The sequence below is a fragment of the Elephas maximus genome, chromosome 6 (assembly GCF_024166365.1).
Source record: "Elephas maximus indicus isolate mEleMax1 chromosome 6, mEleMax1 primary haplotype, whole genome shotgun sequence".
In the NCBI taxonomy this organism is placed as follows: Eukaryota; Metazoa; Chordata; class Mammalia; order Proboscidea; family Elephantidae; genus Elephas; species Elephas maximus.
The window spans coordinates 34,321,217-34,340,859 of NC_064824.1; the positions used below are offsets into that span (position 1 = coordinate 34,321,217).

The following is a 19,643-nucleotide window of genomic DNA, read 5'->3' on the forward strand; positions in this document are numbered from 1 at the left end:
GAAAGCGCCGTGAATACATTTACAATGCCTCGCTCCCAAAACTCCAATGTAATGAATTAGGAATGCAGAAACAAGAATGACTGCAGAGTGGGGCGAGAAGGACGAAAGGGTGCCAACGAGTCCATGAAATTTGAGAATCTCTGGAAGATACAAAGAAGACTAAGAAGGATGGCAAGCCTAAGTGTGCTAAGCAGCCCTCAACCAAAGGCAAAGGAGAACAGCACCTGAGCAGTAACCGGCTGCCGGAGAGTCGATTCCGACTCATGGTGACCTCATGTAAGAGTAGAAATGTGCTGTATAAGGTTTTCAATGGCTGATTTTTTGGAAGTAGAAGGCCAGGACTTTCTTCCTAGGTGCCTCTGGGTGAATTTGAACCACCAATCTTTCGGTTAACCGCCAACCGTGTCAAGCACTTGCATCATTCAGGGACTCCACCTGAGCAGTAAGCTGGTGTTTTCCCCCCACGGAGCACCCCCTTTCCACCACCAGGCTTAGAGCAGCAAGAGTTTGGGGTGCAGGCAGGCACTAAGGCGACTGCCAGGGGACTGCGAGGTCCCCCACCGAGCAGGAAGGAGAGTGGGTTTCTGGATGCTCCCCATTTAACCCGAAGCATCATTCAAACCAGACTGCTTAGTATGAAATTTGCCATAAAAGTCTTCTGTTTACAGTGGTAGAATAGAGAGAGAATGGAGGCAGTCCCTAGCTACTGTTCCAGAACAACCCAAATTGTGGGGTGGGAGAGAAGGCCGTAAAGTCACAGGTATTGAGTAGATTTTTTTTTATTAAAATAATATACAATCTTATGCTAAATAAATTTGAAGATACACACAGAATACATAATTTCCTTTTAAAAAGAATAAAAGGGATTCAGTAAGTGTTGAAGAAAAAAGCGGGATAAATAACCATAAAGGAAATGGGAAGTTTATGGAAGATTTCCTCTCTCAAAACAAAAAGGCTCAAGCAGACTGAAACGATGATTCACGTCACACTCACAAGGGAAAACGAATTCTCAACTATTTTATCCTCTCCCAGAACTGAGGGGGAAAAAATACCTTCTGAATAAATCTAATGATGTTAGCACGAATCTGATGCAAAACTCTGGCATGTTTCGGTTTTGCTGTATTTCACTTACAAATACAGAGTCGGCATCCCTAGATAAAATATTAATAATACACACTTATCATCATATTAAAGTACAGGCAATTCTAGTATTCCAAATGCAACTTTCCTGTGAAACCTGTTCATAAATAACAAACATAAACAAATTAACATTTTTTAAATATATGATCCTTTTGAGAAATACTAAAACATACCTGACATCAACCTTTATTCCTGATAAAAATTTATTTTAATAGGGTTTTACAAAAGTATATTCTTAATACATAATTTGTCAGAAACTAAAAGCAAACATCATATTTAGTACAGTTTTTGTTAAAGCTGGAAATGAGAAGAGAACGCTCACTTGCACAGCGTTACTCAACACCATTCCAAAAGTTCTACCCAGCACGTTAACCCAATAGAACCCATTGCCGTCTAGTCAATTCTGACTCATCGCGACCCCCTAGGGTTTCCAAGGCTGTAAATCTCTACAGAAGCAGACTACTACATCTTTCTTCTGTGGAGCCACTGGTGGTTTCGAACTGCCAACCTTTCAGTTCGCAGTTGAACACCTTATCTACTGTGCTACCGAGGCTCCTACTCAGTACACTAAGAGAATAAATTGTAAAATAAGAGGCATAAATGTTCAATAGAGTCAAATATAAGCTAATTTGCAGATAATATGATTGTCTCTATATAAGATCCAGGAAAATCAAATTTCAAAATATTAGAACTAATAAGCCAGTTCAGAAATAGAACAGATACAAACATAAATATATAAAAATAAAGAGCCTTCCTTACATTCCAGCAAGAAACAATATTAAAATGTCATGCATAAAGAAGATCCGCAACAACCTCAGAATGTATAAAAATCCAGGACTAATAAAATGAACAGTAATTATATGAGAACAATATAAAAAAGGAACTATAGAAAGTTTAAAGGCTGTAAAAAAGACGATCGAAAAACAAGGAATTTTAAAGAGCAATTCACAAAATAAGAACTATCAATGATGATGACATATGAAAATACACTTCACCTTCCTAGTAAGTAACATACAACACATTTTTAAAACAAATGAGGTTTTTCTAGTATTAGATTGGCAAAGCTTAAAAATAAGTACAAATTAAAAACCACTATCCAGTAGCGATAGAGTATACATGCACACCTTGAGTAGTACTGCATATTGATAGAATTGCTGAGGGGAAAATTTATCATATTTATCAAAATTCAAATTGTACCTTCCCCTTGAACCAGCATTTTCAGTCTGGGAATTCGTTTTATAGATAAACTCACAAATCAATGCAAAAATTCAAAATAACCAAAATACAAATGCATAAGAGACTGGCTAAATACATTATGGCACATCAGTGCCATGAAACACTATGAATCCTTAAAACTAATAAGGAGTTCTATTATCCTATAAAAATGGCCACAATATATTATCGCATTGAAAAACCACTTTACAGAACATTACGGTATGTATGATACCTTCATGATAAAAGCACAGAGATCCATAGTACGTGGAAAAATACACATTAGACTATTAATAGTGGTTATTCTAGTAAGCATGCAGAAAGCAGGCAGGAGTGAAGACGGCTCCTTGAAAAATTTCTGAATATTAAAACAAACAAACAAACAAATCTTTGGTTAGGTTCTCCAGAAGCTGTGGCTGAGGCAAGCACTTGAGTACAAGGGATTTATAGTGGAAGCACTTCCATGGAAGTCTGGTAAGGGGGGAGAACCCATCAGAGAATGGTCTATTGGACGAAGCAAGTGCATGATCTCAGACAAAGTCCTGCAGAGGCTAGCTTCAGTTTGCTGCCGTGGGGACACTACAGAGTGTACATCACACCTCTGAGTCCTCCAGACACAGGGCAGGGAGCTGGGCTTTCCACACCCTGGCACCTGCCAGTCATTAGTTAAGAGCTGCCCAGGGAAAAGGAACGGCACTTCTGGCTCAGCGCATTCTGGCAAGGTGTATAGAGCAGACCGGGGCAGTCCTCTGAAGGAGGGCTACAGGTGCCCAGTATTAAAACGGAAAACAAAAATGGAGGACGTGGAGGAGGGCAGGGCACATAAAAGTGGTAAAAAGGGATCCGAAGGTGTCTGGGTAAAGAGCCGACAATGTCCACTACAATATATTACCTTATAATAAAAAACATTTTTAATAAAACACATTCTTACTTTGTCATTAAAAAGTAAGAAAGAGCAAGAGCGAGTATGCTACTGATAAAGTACAATTATATATGAAGACTTTCGAACTCTGGTCAGATGTGAACATTTACTAGATAGCCTCTCACACACACACCAACTCATTCCCATGTTCCACCTGTCCATTACAGAATGGTCATTGAACCCACACCTTCTCTTTCTCCTTGTTCATCTTTCCCATCAGTATAGGTGAGATCCTGAGAAATTGGGAGAAAAAAAACATTGCCTTCATGTCAATCCCAACTCATGGCAACCTCCGTGTGTCAGAGTAGAACTGTGCTCCACAGGGTTGGTTTGTCAGAAGTAGATTGCCAGGCCTTTCTTCTGAGGTGCCTCTGTGTGGACTTGAACCTCCAATCTTTCAGTTAGCAGCTAAGCACATGAGAACTTAGAAGAACTGCCATACCCTCTGCTGATACTAGCTGGAGCCACATTCCTCAGCTATCAACTTAACCTCAAGCAATATAAAAGCTGGAGCACTTGGTAACTAGAGTCTGTGAGGCTAAATTCTCAATAGAACTCTGGCTTAGGGGACATGCTCTAAGAATCCATTTGCTCTGTTTAACTTGTTTGAATTTATGACAAAACTTGTCAAAATATTCCTAAAATGAATGAGTCGAGGTTTTCACTTCAATGCTGTCACTGAGCAGAACTGGAGTTTTCCTACAAGAGGCCCTCAAGTCCATCATTCTGTGTGCTAACGAGGAGCATCTAGAAAGGTGAAGCTCACCGTGGTTCCCACAGCCTTCTGCTATAAGAGGATACTGCCATGGAATAAGGCCTGGACCGAGTGGACAGTTCAAGTTTTTACCATGTGTATGGGCCATAGTCCATCTCTGAGACCTTTGGTACTTTTGTTTCTTCATCTGGAAAATAGACACAACAGCTACCTACTGCTCTGCTTACCTTTCTAAGTGGATAGAAAGGTGAACTACAAGACCGAATATGTGAAAGAATGCTGTCAACCATTTTGTAACTAAGACACTGGTTTTAAGACAAAGACTTCAGCCATTAAAAACGCGGGGAGGGAGACCTCAGGACTTGAATCCATGAACACTGGAAGGGCACTTGTTCATGAACGATGTGTTTGGTTTTGGACATGTTGAGTGAAACGGGTTTTGGGTTTACAGTAAGTCATCCAAATTAAAATGAACAGTAAGTTACGGAGATAGAACCTTGGAGCCTTATCAATGGAGTAGGAAGTGAGGTACATATTTGGGAATCATCAACACAGGAGCAACAGGTAAAGTCACGCTACGGAAAACATACCTGTGAAAACTTCACCTCCTTTCCATTTCTGTAGCCGAATTCCTTATATCATCTTGTATTTGGACTTTTGATTGCAAAATTTATTAATTAACATAAATTATTGTTATCAGTATTACAAAATTTCACATGGTTCTTTAGCTTCCCTATTTGCCCATTGTGTGCATTATCCGTACAAAATATTGTATAGAATTTCATACATCAACCACTTGCGCTGGTCAAGTCCAACACACTATGTAAATTAGAAATCACATATATTTTTAACAGCCATATAAATTACCCATGTGGTCTTTCCTTTTGAATATAAACTATATTTTCATGTACTGTCTGTTTTGAGTGAATACATATACCTGTATGTTATTTAAATATGGCAAACTTGCTGAGATATTACACTGTCAGTATATATGATATCATGCTCTTCCATGATTTTGTATGTTCTTGAATGAAGAATCATTTTATTTTTCAAAAAATAAACAGCAATATCACAAAGGCAAGGCTCATTTTTAGGACATTTGTGGTGTTTAAAGTTTATCTGGGCTGAACTCCAGGACTACTCCGTCTTCATGTTTCGGTTGGCTTAAATCCTAACTTTAGGACCATTAACTATTTCTCCATCTTTGATGGATCTCACACGCCAGTCTTTTCTTGATTTTGTTTTAAATATTTGGTACTAGTTACATCTGAACTCCTGAAACCTTTGAAATTAGTTAAAAGTATTCTTAATTTAAATACGCTGTAATTTATTGAGGTGTATGAAAATCATTTGCTATTTTTCTGGTTGAAGCACAGTATTAAACTCCAATGTTGCTTATCTTATTAATTAGAATTTACCTTAGATCCAGTTTACTTTTTCTTTAAATTGAAGTCATGACTAGATCTTAGTAGTTTACAATTTAAAAACTGGCATGGGGGGACCCTGAATTTACCAACTTAATTTAAATTTTATTGATTTTGTTGATTATATGTGACAAATAAGTGCTCATCAATTCCCTTTGCCTAGTTTCACTAAATCGACATGAAGGAGTGGGTTTTGGAGTTTCACTAAATATTCCTTTTCCATAAGCACAGATAACATTAATCAGTTGCTTAGTGTTTTAAATATACTTCTAAATACGTGTATCTTTTAAATAGACTTCTAAAATTAAAATTATACTTAAAAGCAATTACAACTGTAAGACACACTCAAAATTAAACAGTAACAAAAGATACAATTAATAAAAAGAAAAATCAAAAACATTGTTACCATATGTATAAGGAAAGGGATGTTAGAAATAATTTTTCATCTATTTTATCATTAATGACTTCACTTTACAGATGGAAGGGTCTAAGGCTGTTAAACGATTTTCCCAAGACACACATACACACACACACACACACACACACACACGTACTCGGATCAACCCTATTTGGTTTACTGCTATGTCCTCACTACCTGCTGTAGTCTCAGTGTAAACCCTATGTCAAAATAGATACTCAGTAGGTATTTGCTAAATGGTCAATTTCTATAGAAATGGAACCCAAGTCTTGACACCAAATGCATTATTCTTTCCAATACATGTATGGAAACCTATAAATGTCTTTCTCTATCTTGGAGTCTTATTGAGAGAATGAAATGTGATAAACTGCATGAAAGAAACTTGAATACGGATAGGCATATGCATATTTACTTATAATTATCCCTGTAGTTTAAGTTTACAAAATTGCCCATTTGTCTTACCACAGAACCCCAGATCTAAATCGAAAAAGGGCAAAATTTACAAGAATGGCAATTTTAAAGACAACCATTCCAATCTTTCAAATGACTTAGCTAGAAAATATATATATATATATACATTTCTAATAGTGTTTGGGTTTAAATAATAAAATTTACATTTTTAATGGCAGTTGTATAAAGAAACAGAATTCCTTGTTATATACTGATCTTACAGCATCATGAACCAAACGATTGTTTAAGGCTTTTGAGCTAGATTTTCATAAATTAAAATAACAGGAAATGCAAGTTTTCAATTAACTATATCTTTGGAACTCTTCCTATAGTAATAATATCTATAGGGTAAATAGCTTTAGACCTTTTTCTATTGAGTAGGATTTTAGAATAAAGAAATAGGTTGTCATATTAAAAAAAATTTAAATCACATGTTAGTTAATAAAGGCTCATAAAAACACTGACTAGGACACCTGAATTGAGTGCAATTAAAAATACTCATATTGAAAAAGTTGTTCCAGAACCCTATGGCAGTATAATAATTGGGTTAAATGGGAACCTGTTATTTAAAATAATTTAAGCGTATTAAAACTTAAATTATAATCATTTTGCAAGTCAAAACTGTAGGATTTTGTCTGTTAATTCAGTCATCAGGTCAATAACTTAGAAATTAATCTGTTAAATCATCATCCTGGCTACTATAAAGGATACTTAAAGAGTAACCTCAGATGGGTGAATGCTCAAAATCAATTGGGCCAATTTTTTTTAAGGAAGCTTTAAAATAATCGACTCCCAAATCAAGATATTAAATGCCAACTTCTAACCAGCAATAATGCTCGTGGCTAAGACAGAAATGAGAGTCTTTATAGAAACGCTGACACAGCTCTAACTGTTGGCACTTGAGTGTGCGGCTATAATTCTTTTTTCAAATCTTACCTAGCAAAGCTTCAGGTTAAGGAGTTCGCAGGATATGCAAAAGTTAGAGACAGACCTAGAGCTTTTACAAAATCACAGGCCTGTGACACATTTATATTCACTTTGATTGCTCCCACTAAATGACTACATCATTCAAGATGTATTATTAGCTCCTTATTAGTTAAAAAGTGGGCAACGTATTAGGAAAACCAACATTCCTTAATTCATTCGACTTGCAAGAGCTACAAATTTTAAGCTGACAAGGTAAAACCTCTAAAAGGTTTTTCAAAAAAAAAAGGCTTCTGCCTTGTTCAGCATTCTGACCACTAATCAAAACAATAAAAAGAGATTAAGAAAAATAAAACACAGAACAAAAACTAAGAAAGCATTTTTTTTTTTTTTCCTATTAGGAAATCTATTAAGCCATAAAATAAGTTCCCAAGAGAGGTCGGTTTCCTATGTCGAAGGCATTTAAAACTGGACCAGATAGATAAATTAATCCCAGAATAAGTCAAGGAAACACATACTGGGAGGTAGGTGGGTGGATGAGAGAACTTAATGAGGACTTAACTGTTATTTTAAAAAAAATGTTTAAGATAATGATGCCTATCATGAAGTAATTACAACACAACAGACAGGCCACGGCAAGTTAATTTTAAAACCCAGCCAGCTCCACGTCATCATCGTGATAGGCTTTGTCTCCTCCTCATTGTCATCGAGCCAAAAGACAACTATAGATCCTACACTGAGAAATATTGTCTGGATGTTTATTGATCAAAACTATATAAGTGATATTGTGATTTTTGAATGGAAGATAGTCACGAGTTAACACTTTTTGTAAATACAGAGTACTCAAAACCCAAACCCACTGCCATCGAGTCAATTCCAGCTCATAGCAACCCTACAGGACAGAGAACTGCCCCAAAGGGTTTCCAAGGTGCACGCAGACTTATGGGCGCTGACTGCCACACCTCTCTCCTGCGGATTCAAACTGCAGGCCCTTCAGTTAGCAGCTGAGCACTTAACCACTGTGCCACCAGGGCTCCTCAAATACAGTGTAGGGAATAAATATATATCATAAATCTCACACTAAACAAATATTTAAATTATTACATTGTTAGGATAAACAAAAATATTCTTAACAAATTCATGTGGGATGGTACTACATCATGACGATGAATTTAAAATCATACCACGCTGCCTCACAAGGATTGACTATAAAAGATTGTTACAATTTGCTAACTTACATCATTTTTAATTTGTATTTTATTTTACAAACTCATTCTATCACAAGAAAAACACATTGAAATGTATAACTAATTTAGTTTTTAAATCCTCACTAAATTTTGTCTTAAACGCACGCTAATCATCTCATTTAAATTCAAATTTTACTACAATCTGCACTTTACTTCAAGGCAAAAATCACACTTATTCCGATTTACAAATTACCAGGCACATCTGTAAGTGACTGTCGTCTGGTGAAGGCTTTACCTTGCATCATGTCATGAAACGACCCTCGCTTTGTTGTGATGCTAATTTCAAATGCTAATTTTCTCTTCATTAAATGGTAGGAAAAAATAATGTGCTTTTCATATTTTTACAAAAAATATGCTACTGAATAAGAAGTTCAAAAAAAATGACATGCAGGATGTGTACTTAAATTCTGCACATGCCTAGTAATCTTATTAAGCAGATATAGCAACCTGTTGGTTAAAATACTGGACCCAAGTCAAGAAAACTGGGCAGGGAAGGTAATACACACGCATTCTTCATAGGCTACCACAATATTCATCAATTCAGCTTATTGTTTCCTTTAAAAATGTAACTATCACAAAAATAAGTAAAATCATCCTAGTTATTGTTAACAGTGTCACATGGTTACTGAATTTTTAGGCCAAACTGCCTGTGAGTACTTTCAAAAAGAACAGACAATTTTAATACAATTAAATTTTCAATATGCCCAAATGAATCCATGTAGTCATTTCACAATTTAGCTTTTTTTTTTTTCTTTTAAAGTAGGTACCTCAGGCTAGCAATGCAGATGGAAAAGTAAAATTCATTTCCAACAACAATCCGACTCTGCCCTCCCAACAAATTAAAAATACAGTTTACTTCTTTGCTCTATATCAAGCAGAGGGCAGATCTGAGTACATATGACTTCTAGAAAATTAAAGACTAATTCTCAAACCTGGAAATCACTGCATCTACTTGCTGTTACTATTTAACAAAGAAGTTCAATATCAGCTGAAAAAGGTAGAACAAAACTATGAGCTGTCCAAAGGCACAAATTATGATCTGACCTCTTTGATACCTGCTGGAAACCCTTGTGGCGTAGTGGTTAAGTGCTAGGGCGCTAACCAAAAGGTCGGCAGTTCAAGTCCACCAGGTGCTCCTTGGAAAGTCTATGGGGCCATTCTACCCTGACCTATAGGATCGCTAAGAGTTGGAAACCACTGGAAGGCAATGGGTATGGGCAGTGGGGATTGGGGGAGGCTGCTGGGAGGATGAGTGTGTGGTGGGATTTGGGGATGTTTCAATTTAGATCTACCCAGCTCAGCCACACTCTGTTTTCCTATCACATCCTAACCACCTTGTGTTATGCGGCTGGAAACAGGCTCTAAGAATGTAGAGAATGTAAACAGCCTTTTATTGTCCAAAAGGAGAGCCCTGTAAGGAATGTGCGCTTATCACAGGGCTGCAGCTCCCCACCTCACTTACCATGATAAAGTGCTACAGGAAAAAAAACATTACAACCCAAGCACAATCCAAAAACGGATTAGAATTTGACATAAGCTTCCTTAAACACTAATCAATCAACCCATGCTGTAATATTAGAATCCAGCTCTTAAGGAGGGTGTATAATCTCTTTAGGATGCATTTCTTATTCCCTATTGACAACAGTAGTGAGGAGAAAAAAAAATCGAACATTTCCAATACAGTAGCTAGAACTTTTTTCCCAACACATGCCCAAATATATCTCCTCATCTTTAAGAGCCTAACACAGCACTCATGAGCAGTAGCAGAGTTCATGATCATTGAATGCAAAATTAAAATTAGGAACGAAGAGATTCATGAAGATATTCTGAAGACCCCACCTAAGAACCTGATCTCATGCTTTTAGATTTTTGCTGCCACCATACAAATGTTACTTTGTTAGATAGCCTTTTACTGGAATCCAAATTAAACAGTATAAAAAGCAAGCAATACTAAAGCAAGACTACTGTGGCATATATTTTGCATGCATAATGACTTAGCCGTAAAATTTATTTTAAGATGGAGCCTTAGTGGCACAGTGGTTAAGTGCTACAGCTGCTAACCAAAAGGTTTACAGTTTGAATCCACCAGGTGCTCCCAGGAAACCCTATGGGGCAGTCCTACTCTGTCATATAGGGTCACTGTAAGTCGGAATTGACTGGACAGCAACGGGCTTGGTTTTGGTAGTGCTGTATACATTTTTTTTTGTATACATATCCATTACGTGCTGGCTCAGTCAAGGGTGTTTTGGATCATCACCGCATTTTTTCCTGGATGCCGCTGAAGGATTTCTTGGTTAACACCGTGCAAGGGAAGCTAATCTCTTCGTAACAAGGATGGATGGCCTTTCAGTGGCCTGTCTCCTTTACCAGGAGTTTTAAAGTCCTTTCTACCCTCAAAACTTGCAGAGTGTTTCTGCCTCTACATTATCATACATATCATATAGAAACTTTCATAAGTTACTTGATTTTCCCTCTAAAAAGAAGTATACAAAAAAGAAGCTGGAAAGAGAGAAAAGGAAACACAGCCACCCTCCAAGCGCTTTCGTTCTTTAACCTGGTTTGAACAGCCAAGCTGGGTTGTCTTTAACTATGAGGACCAAAGAAACCGTGGCACCAGGAGAAAGCCCTCTTAACAGCACCTTATAAAGGTGCCATGAGTTCAGGGGAAATCTATTACATTGGGGGACTGCGCCCAAGCAGTCACCTTCTATAAGTTTAAAAGTTGTCTTTTTGAAGGTTTTAACTTGGATATCCCTTAAATACAATTAACTAACAATACATTCAGTATACATGTGTGTATCAAAAGGGGAGCTTGGCTCCAAGCAGGGAGAACAATGAGAGATGAGAGTCACACCGCGAACAGTTGCCTAGAGGCTCACTGGCGATCCCCCAGTCACCTTTTAATACTCTTCAGATTCCTCAGCGCCCCCCCCCCCCCCCGCCCGCAACCGGCCAGACCAGACAGGAGAGGTATCCCGGAAAAACTGTTTGGAGATGCCGGAGAGGGGGCCCCTTCGTGGAGCTGGGAGTGAAAGTTGCATTCCGCGTGCCCACCCGGCAGACAACCCCATTCTAGTCCCCCACGCCACACCGAAAGCGAAGATAAATCCAGTGTGTTCCTGAAATCAGTCTTTAACCTAAATTTTCCCCCAGCAAGGCGCCACTACCCAGCCCTGCGAACGGATGCACGGTGCTCTCCAGCTCTCTGGTTTGGAAATGTCTGTAGGCATCTGGGCAAAATGCCACATGAAAAAATAAAACTACAAAGTCCCTCAAACTCTGGGCTGGAGGAAGGTTTTCCAACCAGCCCCATCATATATATCCACCTACCCCATTCCCTCCTTGACCGCTTCTCCATAATTCCCTGGCTTCTCCCGCACCTTCTTCCCTGCCACTTTCTGCCTAGTTTACACCAGGGTTGAAGTCCCGATCCTTGCTAAGCCCCTCTCCTGACTCTCGGTCTTCTCTATTCCATTCCCTGACTCTCCCCCTTCAGCCCCGAGTCCAACCAAAAATTTTCCCCAATCCCCACTTCCCCAGCAGCCCCGGCTCCGCTTCCGAGTCCGCAGCGGCGCGATTTTCCCGCCGAAACGCGCTCGGAGCGCGTGGGGCGGCGTGGCGGGTCGGGCACTCACCAGCTGCAGCAAGCCGGGGACCACGACGAGGGGCAGCGGCCGCAGGCGCATGGTGCCGGCTGGCGCGGCGTCTCACGAGCTGCGCGCCCTCGCCTGCCTCTCGCGCATCTCCACTTCGGGGGGCAGGACTGAGGACGCCAGGGACACACCGCGGCGCTTCCCTCCCGGAATCCGAGCGCAGCGCCTCACCGCGCGGGCCGGGTGGGCGGGCGCGGCGGAGGAGGGCGGGCGAACTGGAGGTGCCTCTCCCGGCCCCCGCTCGCCCCTCCGCGGAGGGGGCCTGGAAAGGAGCGCGCGGTGCCGCTCGGGCTCGGGGGCTTCTCGGTGGCTTAAGGTGGGGGTGAAGGCGGGGGCGCCCGCTGGCCGGAGGCGGCAGCGCGGAGCGCTCTGGTGCCGGGTTCCTGCGCGACGCTGCTTCGGGAATCCGGCCCCGCCGCACGGTAGCCGGCGGTTCCGCTGCCTGGCAGAGCTGAGCGCGCCCAGCTGGCCAGCGCCCGCGGGAGTCCCGGGTGCCCGGTGCCTCCTCTCGCCCCCGCCCAGCAGAGGGCCCGTCCAGGTGGCTCGGCTGTGCCAGGCGCCCTGCTCACTGGCTGTCTCTCGCTGGGCTAGGTGGCTGTCTCTCGCTGGGCTAGGTGGCTTGGTAGAGGGACTGATTCTCCCTGGATGGATGCAGGAACCAGTGCGCTGGGAGGGAATCCAGAGAGTTTAGGAGGAAGACGATGGCGGGGTCCTGGGGCGGGGCGCAGGGGCTGCAAACGGGAAAGCTGGGGCGTGGAGGTGGGGCTGGAGCTCACGACGCCCGGGGAGAGCGCCCTACTCCGTGGACGCTCCCGGCTCTCAGAGTCGCGGGCAAGGTGTGCAAAGTGTGGCTGGCGCAGCTGGATTTCTGGATTTGGGAAGTAGTGGGAACCGAGAGGGTCCTCGGGGAGGGATTGCGGCAAGGCAGTGAAAAGCCGAGCGAGGTGCAGTGGCCCCAGCTCACTCCGGTTTGGGAATGGTATAGACAGTCAGTGCCCAGGAGACTGACAGAGCTGCGTGGCGGGGACTTCTGTCCTGGCCCGGGAGAAGGGGAATAAAGAGAGAAGACCCGCAGCAACCTCCTACAGGGGAAATCTTGAAGAGCGGGGTATCTTCAATACCCGTGGAGGCTACAAACCTGCCTCCTGTGAACCTCGACCCTCGCGTTAACTCCCGGTTTGGGAGATCCTTAACCTTTAACTCTCCTTGTACCGGATGCGCGAGTGGAGAAGTTAAAGGGCAACGGGGATCGCAAACTCCCAGAACGTTTAAGGTGGATGAGAATATAGGCATCATCCATCAACCCCTTTATTGAACAGACGGGAAACCTAAAATCCAGTGAGGTAAAGTCTAGAGATGAGTCGCTAGGCAGCTGCTTCAACAGACTAGTAAGGCAAGTCTACTTCTTAAAAATACAAACACAAAGCTCTTATAGAACAAAACCACGACGAGGCAAGGAAGTAGAAGTGCAATTAATTTACAGGTTTAAAAAACAAAATGCAACAAAAAAGGGAGCGCCCTTCTCCTCCTCTTACCACTTCCCATCCCCAAATAAAAATGAAGGGAGAGTTTGTTAAGTCTTGGTCCTAGGACCCAAAGGCCAGGGGATTGACCTGGTAGAGCAAGGTCCCCACCCTTCCTTTCACTGAGGATGCCAAGATTGTACAGATGAGAAGGGAGATTATTCCAGAGTGTTCTGAGATCCCAGTGTGACTTCAAGAGCTTGTTGGCCCTGAGGCTGCAGGTGGTGGATCTCTCCAAAAGAACTCAATTACCTGTGTGAGGGGAGACAGGCAAACAAGGGCATGCATCCTTCCTGACCTTTGCCAAGCCTGACTGAGGGTCCTAGGGCCCTATGGCAAAGGATGCGGCAAACTTATCCCACTTCTGCTTGTCCTCAGACCCTTCCTTTTCCTTGAAACTGATCCTTAAACAGAATCACTGCTGGCTTATCTAAATCTGTTGAACACTCACTCTGCCCTTCATCTCCCCCGAAAATTCTCTTTCCCAAAAATCAGAGCCCACTTCCACCACTTGTAGAAAAGCACTTCATTCTAGAAGCATAAATATGAGGATTTCAAAAACTGGAAGGGGTCTTTATGGGTTGATATTCTTGCTCAACTTTGAGTCCCTGAGTAGGGTTGTGTTTTATTTACAGAAAATCTTTTGGAAAGAAGAAGGACTTAACGGAAAAGGGTTTGGTAGAAATAAAGGAACCTTTTTTTTCAGAGAGGTGCTGCTGGAAATATCAGAAGGGAAGGAAGGCAAACAGCTTTGCAAGACTCAGCACCTCATTTAGCCTGCCTCAGTTTCAGCTGGAGCCCCAGTGGCATAGTGGTTAAGAGCCATGGCTGCCAACGGTGTTGAGTTAGGGTCTGGGTCTCAGCTGACTCATCCATAAAACCAGAAGGTGAGGTCTCTTCTCAGTTTAGTAATTTGTAACTCTGTTACCACTAACTCTCTAAATGAGGAGTGCATGATTTAACACACTATTAAAATACATAATTAAGGGAACTAATTACTGGAACACCTTGCCCTTTTCTTTCAATTTGTGCATATTTCTTAGATCTCATCTTTGTGCTTTTGGGAACATATACATAAAACTTGCTTTTGGAAACGTATACATAAAACTTAGAAGTAGAAATTGAGTTTGAACATGTGCCTTGGTAGCACTAAGTATTCTCATGAAGGGGCGTGCTGAGGGGAGTGCTAAACTGAAAACTAAAGGGGAAGGAGAGGTCTTCCATGTCCCAGTGATCAGGGTGTGTAACAGAGAGGCACCAATGACCCCACTGGATTAAGTCTGGTATTACCGTATTTCTTTATAAGGTAACTATTGATATTTGGAGTTTCCTGGGTGGTGTAAACAGTTAAGTGCTTAGCTATTAACCAGAAGGTTGGTGGTTCGAGTCCACCCAAGGCATCTCAGAAGAAAGGCTTGGCAACCTACTCCTAAAAGATTGCATCCATTGAAAACCCAATGCAGTGCAGCTCTACTGTGACACACACAGGGTCGACATGAGTCCAAACCAGTTTTTTTTTTAATTGATAATTTACAGGATTTCCCAAATTCTCCTGCATACGGTATAGGAAATTTAAAGAAAGAAATATAAAGGGACTTAATACACTGAAGCACACAGTCTAACTAGGAAATGTGCAATAAAGAAAACGCTATAGACAATGCTGGAAAGTATATGTTTAAGTGCTGCCTAGTACAGTTGCAGGAAGGAAAGATCATTGTAGGCCAGCACAAATTCTTCATGGGAGAGATAAAATATGTTGTCTCAGCTTCCAAGAATGGTCAAAATAGTCTATATGGGAGAATATAGGTAAGGGCATTCTATATGGGGGAACAGAATGAGCAAAGACACCTCACATGGCATACTGAAAAGATGGACAGTAAGTGGACCAGACTGGCCAGAGGAAATGTGTTGAGGAAAAATAAAAGAAAAGGTAGGTCATGCCTTGGACTGTGGAGATCTGGCAATGCCAAGCTGAACAGTTAGGGCTTAATATTCAGGAAAGAAGGAGTCTTAAAACTTTTTTGGAGTAGAAAAGTCCTTTATCAAGAGCCTTAAAGATATATGCAGTGGTAACATGCAAGTTGGCATGAGGAGATAATCTCAGTAGCTGGAAAGTAATGAATGAAGAGATGTGGGTGCAAGAGCTATTTAAAGGAACAGTCAGCTGACTTGGGGTCTGAATATTTTAAATCTTCCCTGGCATATAAAAGGAATTTTTTTTTTTTAAAACATCCCTTTCTCTAACAGTCAATTTATCAACTAGAAAATCAGATCATTGCCTTCTCATTTTGCAAGGGTGGTTATTCCAGGGTGAGGGAAGCGAGAATGGTCTTTTCACGAAGTTGTTGATAGTTGCCATTGAGTCCATCGTGTCTCATGCCAACCCCACGTGTGCAGAGTAGAACTGCTCCATAGGATCTTCAAGGCTATGACCTTTTGGAAGCAGATTGTCAGGCCTGTCTTCTGAGACACTTCTGGGTGGGTTCAAACCACCAACCTTTTGGCTAGTTGAGTGCTTAACTGTGCCATCCAGGGACTCCTAGCAGGAAGTGGAACCTACGAAATTTTAACGTCTTTTCAAAAGACAACTTGTAAAGATATATTCATGCCTTGAGAGCCAATTTGTCCACTCTTGGCTCACCTGGGCCATTAATTTTTTCTTGGGCTTCTTCTGTCTACTTGCTTTCTCACCCTCTGTTTCTCATTAGCGTCATTACTAGAAAGTAGATAAGAAAATAATATGCAGTATAGCATTTCAGAGTTGTGATGGGAGTTATAAATTATTCAACTTTTCTGCTTTACATTTAAGGAAACGGAAGCTTAAAAGGTTATGTGACTTGCCTCAGGTCACCTAGAGAGGTACAGTTAAATCTGAAACTTGATTCAAGGCCCCCAGATTCTCAATCCACTGCTTTCCTGTTCACCACTCTGCCTCAGGTATTTTTCAACTGGCTAACAGTTATAAAAGTTTTGATGTAGTGAATGAATAAAACTCTAGCTAACAAAAGATATGGGAATGATCTATAGATGCCAAAAGTTGTGGAGTCTACCTCATTATCAAGAAAAGAGGTCTGACAATACTGAGCCTGAAGCTTTGATCTGGCAATGGTGAGCGGTAAGGAGAATTACATGGCATAGGGCTACTGTGCAGCCCTTTAGAGAAATGGGACTCAAGACCTGGGAACATGGGAGCACTTACTCTAAGGATAGAGGAGCTCTGGGCCTCTTAGACCACTGCAACAAGAAGCTGGTGGGCTTTTTAGTAGCATTTCTTAACCGCTAAAATCCTTTTGAGTTGCTACTCTTCTTGGTAATTGAATACTCTAGAGTCACTATTTAACCGAGTTTGATGCTGTATTGGGTTGAATCTCAACTTTGACTGCACAATAGAATCGCTGGGGAGTTTTAAAATCTGTAAGGGTAGACTTTGTTGTTGTTGTTACGTGCCATCCAGTCGATTCTGACTCACAGCGACCCTGTAGGACAGAGTAGAACCACCCCATGAACTTGGGCATTGATATTTTCCATCCACATACAGCCATGGATGAAAGCGACTGCTCTCCCAGAAACCTGTTATTCTCTACTCTCTCTCCATCTCTTCCTTCATTTCCCTACAAAGCCGTAGCTCTGACAATTGAGATATTTTGAGACTTTAACAGAACATCATTACAATCTATTTACATTCCTGGTTCTACAGGACTGTTCAGGAGACAATTGGATGGTTTCTTTGTAGAAAATTTGAGGTCATTTTGGGATTTATAAAGTTTCATCACCAATTTATCAGTTTCTCTGGGTTCAAACGCAAATCAAAGTATCTCTCTAGTGAAATTGTTTTTTCCCTACATTTGATGGCCATAGCAGTACTTATATCTTTACTATTTCTCCATAAACGTGTTGGATGTTAGGAGGAGGCGACAAGAGTTCTGTTGTTGGCTGATACCACTGTTGAGGAGCCAAGAGGAAAGGCTAGAAGGAAAGGGAGGCAGTCAAGGTTTCCCACTGGGTCCTGTGATCAGAGAGTGACTGGGTCAAGAGATCATCACTCAAGACAACAAGGCAATAGAGAGCTTCTTCCTGAGGCCTAATATTACATCTCTACCAAATTGGACTGACTTTTATAAGTTCTCCATGTATGTATAACCATTTAAGTGCATAATTACCTTTTCTACTTGTATATCAAAAAGATGAATGTGGTATTCATTTCTTGTGGCTGCTGTAACAAACCACCACGCAGTTCATGCTTTAAAACAAGAGAATTTGTTCTCTCACAGCTCTGGATGCCACAAGTCTGAAATCAAGGTGTCAGCAGGCCTGGACTCCCTCCAAAGGCTCTGGGGGAGATTCTAATCTTTGCCTTTTCCCATTCCTGGTGGCTCCAGGAGTCTCTTAGCTTGTGGCTGCCTCACTTTGAACTCTGCCTCTGTGTCCACACGGCCTTTTTCTCTGTGTCTCTTTTCACCTCTTCTGTCTGTGTCAAATCTCCCTCTGCCTTGCTCTTAAAAGACTCTTGTCAGTGGATTTAGGATTTACCAAGATAACCCAGGATGATATCCTCATTTTATGATCAATAACTTAAAAACATCTGAAAAGACCCCTCTTCCAAATAAGGTAACACACAGGTTCTGGGGATTAGGACGTGGACATATATTTTTTGGGTCACATTCAACCCACTGCAGATGACATTACTGGGAAATTGTTTAACATGCTTTGGGCATTGCTTCATATATGGAGAGAAGGCAGGAGAATAGTGCCATAGAAGATTAGAATTGGAACATTTTGCTTAATTCCCTCAGTTTATAAATGAAGAAACCAAGGCACAGATAGGGAAGGTGGTGTTCCCAAGGCTACACAGCAGATCCTGGGAGATCAAGACTAGACTCCAGCATCAATGACTGTCTTGACTGCTCAAGGCTTACTTACTCCGTGGCAAAGGGTAGAGTGGTACAGTGCCTCCTGTCTGGACCACAATGATTAAGAAAGGGGCATCAAAGGGAAAGCACATTTATAAAACATCATCTCATTTATCTATGAGGGATCAACTTGACAACAGTATCTCAAAAGGTTGGACGAGAAACTTAGGAGGCAGTGACTTTATGTTAATGTTGGTGGAATAATTTGGAAAAGGATAGTGAGAACAGTTACACAACTTGAAAAATGTAGATAATATCACTGAATTGTACAAGTAGAATTTATTGAAAAGGTATATCTTTTGCTGTGTATATTTTCACAAAAAAATTAAATTACAACAACCCACTATCTCAACTAATCAAATGGAAATTTCCCAATTTGAGAACACTTTGGGTTCCTAAGACAGAGAAGTCAGGAGCCTAGTGTGGAAATGAATTGGAGTGAACTTCCCATATTAATCAAGGCACTTTTGGTTGGAAATGCCTGAACACAACTCAAAACAGGTCAAACAGCAACAAAAAGGAATTTAGTGGTTCCCAAGAGTAGGAAGTTCAGAGGCTAAAGGTAATTCTAGGTAATTTGAGGCTAACTAAAAAATCCTTGAGCAGGACACTGGTTCACACATCCTGGGTGCATATGTAAGTCCATTAAAGGGGGCAGGGGGCAGCAGCTGAAAGAAGCTCGAAGTTGGACCCTGGGGAGCAGGAAATAAAAATCTCCCAGAACCCAACCTTCCTCAGTTTTCTGCAGACGGAGGAATTTGAAGTCATTCCTTTAGTTCTTTCACTGATTCATTTTCAGAAGCTTTTCTCCCTTGACTTGGTGGTCTTTCTTTGCTCAAACCAAAACAAACCAAACCCATTGCCATCGAGTCAATTCCGACTCATAGCGACCCTACAGGACAGAGTAGAACTGCTCCATACAGTTTCAAAGGAGCGCTTGGTGGATTCGAACTGCCGACCTTTTGGTTAGCAGCCTAAGCTCTTAACCACTATGCCACCAGGGTTTCGTTTCCTTGCTCGGGTGCCTTCAAAAAACAGTTTTTTTGATAGATCCTTGATTGACTCTCATCTCCTAACTTCTCACATCCCAGTTTTTAAATCTGCT

The 19,643-nt window shown here is 41.3% G+C and overlaps 1 protein-coding gene across 1 annotated transcript in view; it reads right to left on the reverse strand.

Moving 5' to 3' along the window:
* NXPH2 (neurexophilin 2) overlaps positions 1–12,376 on the reverse strand; it is a 142,649-nt gene extending 130,273 nt beyond the window's left edge. The window contains exon 1 of the mRNA XM_049889256.1: positions 12,088–12,376. Coding sequence (XP_049745213.1) covers positions 12,088–12,138 — 51 coding nt within the window. The 5' untranslated portion in view covers positions 12,139–12,376. The remainder of the gene's footprint in view (positions 1–12,087) is intronic.
* Positions 12,377–19,643: the final 7,267 nt, after the last annotated feature.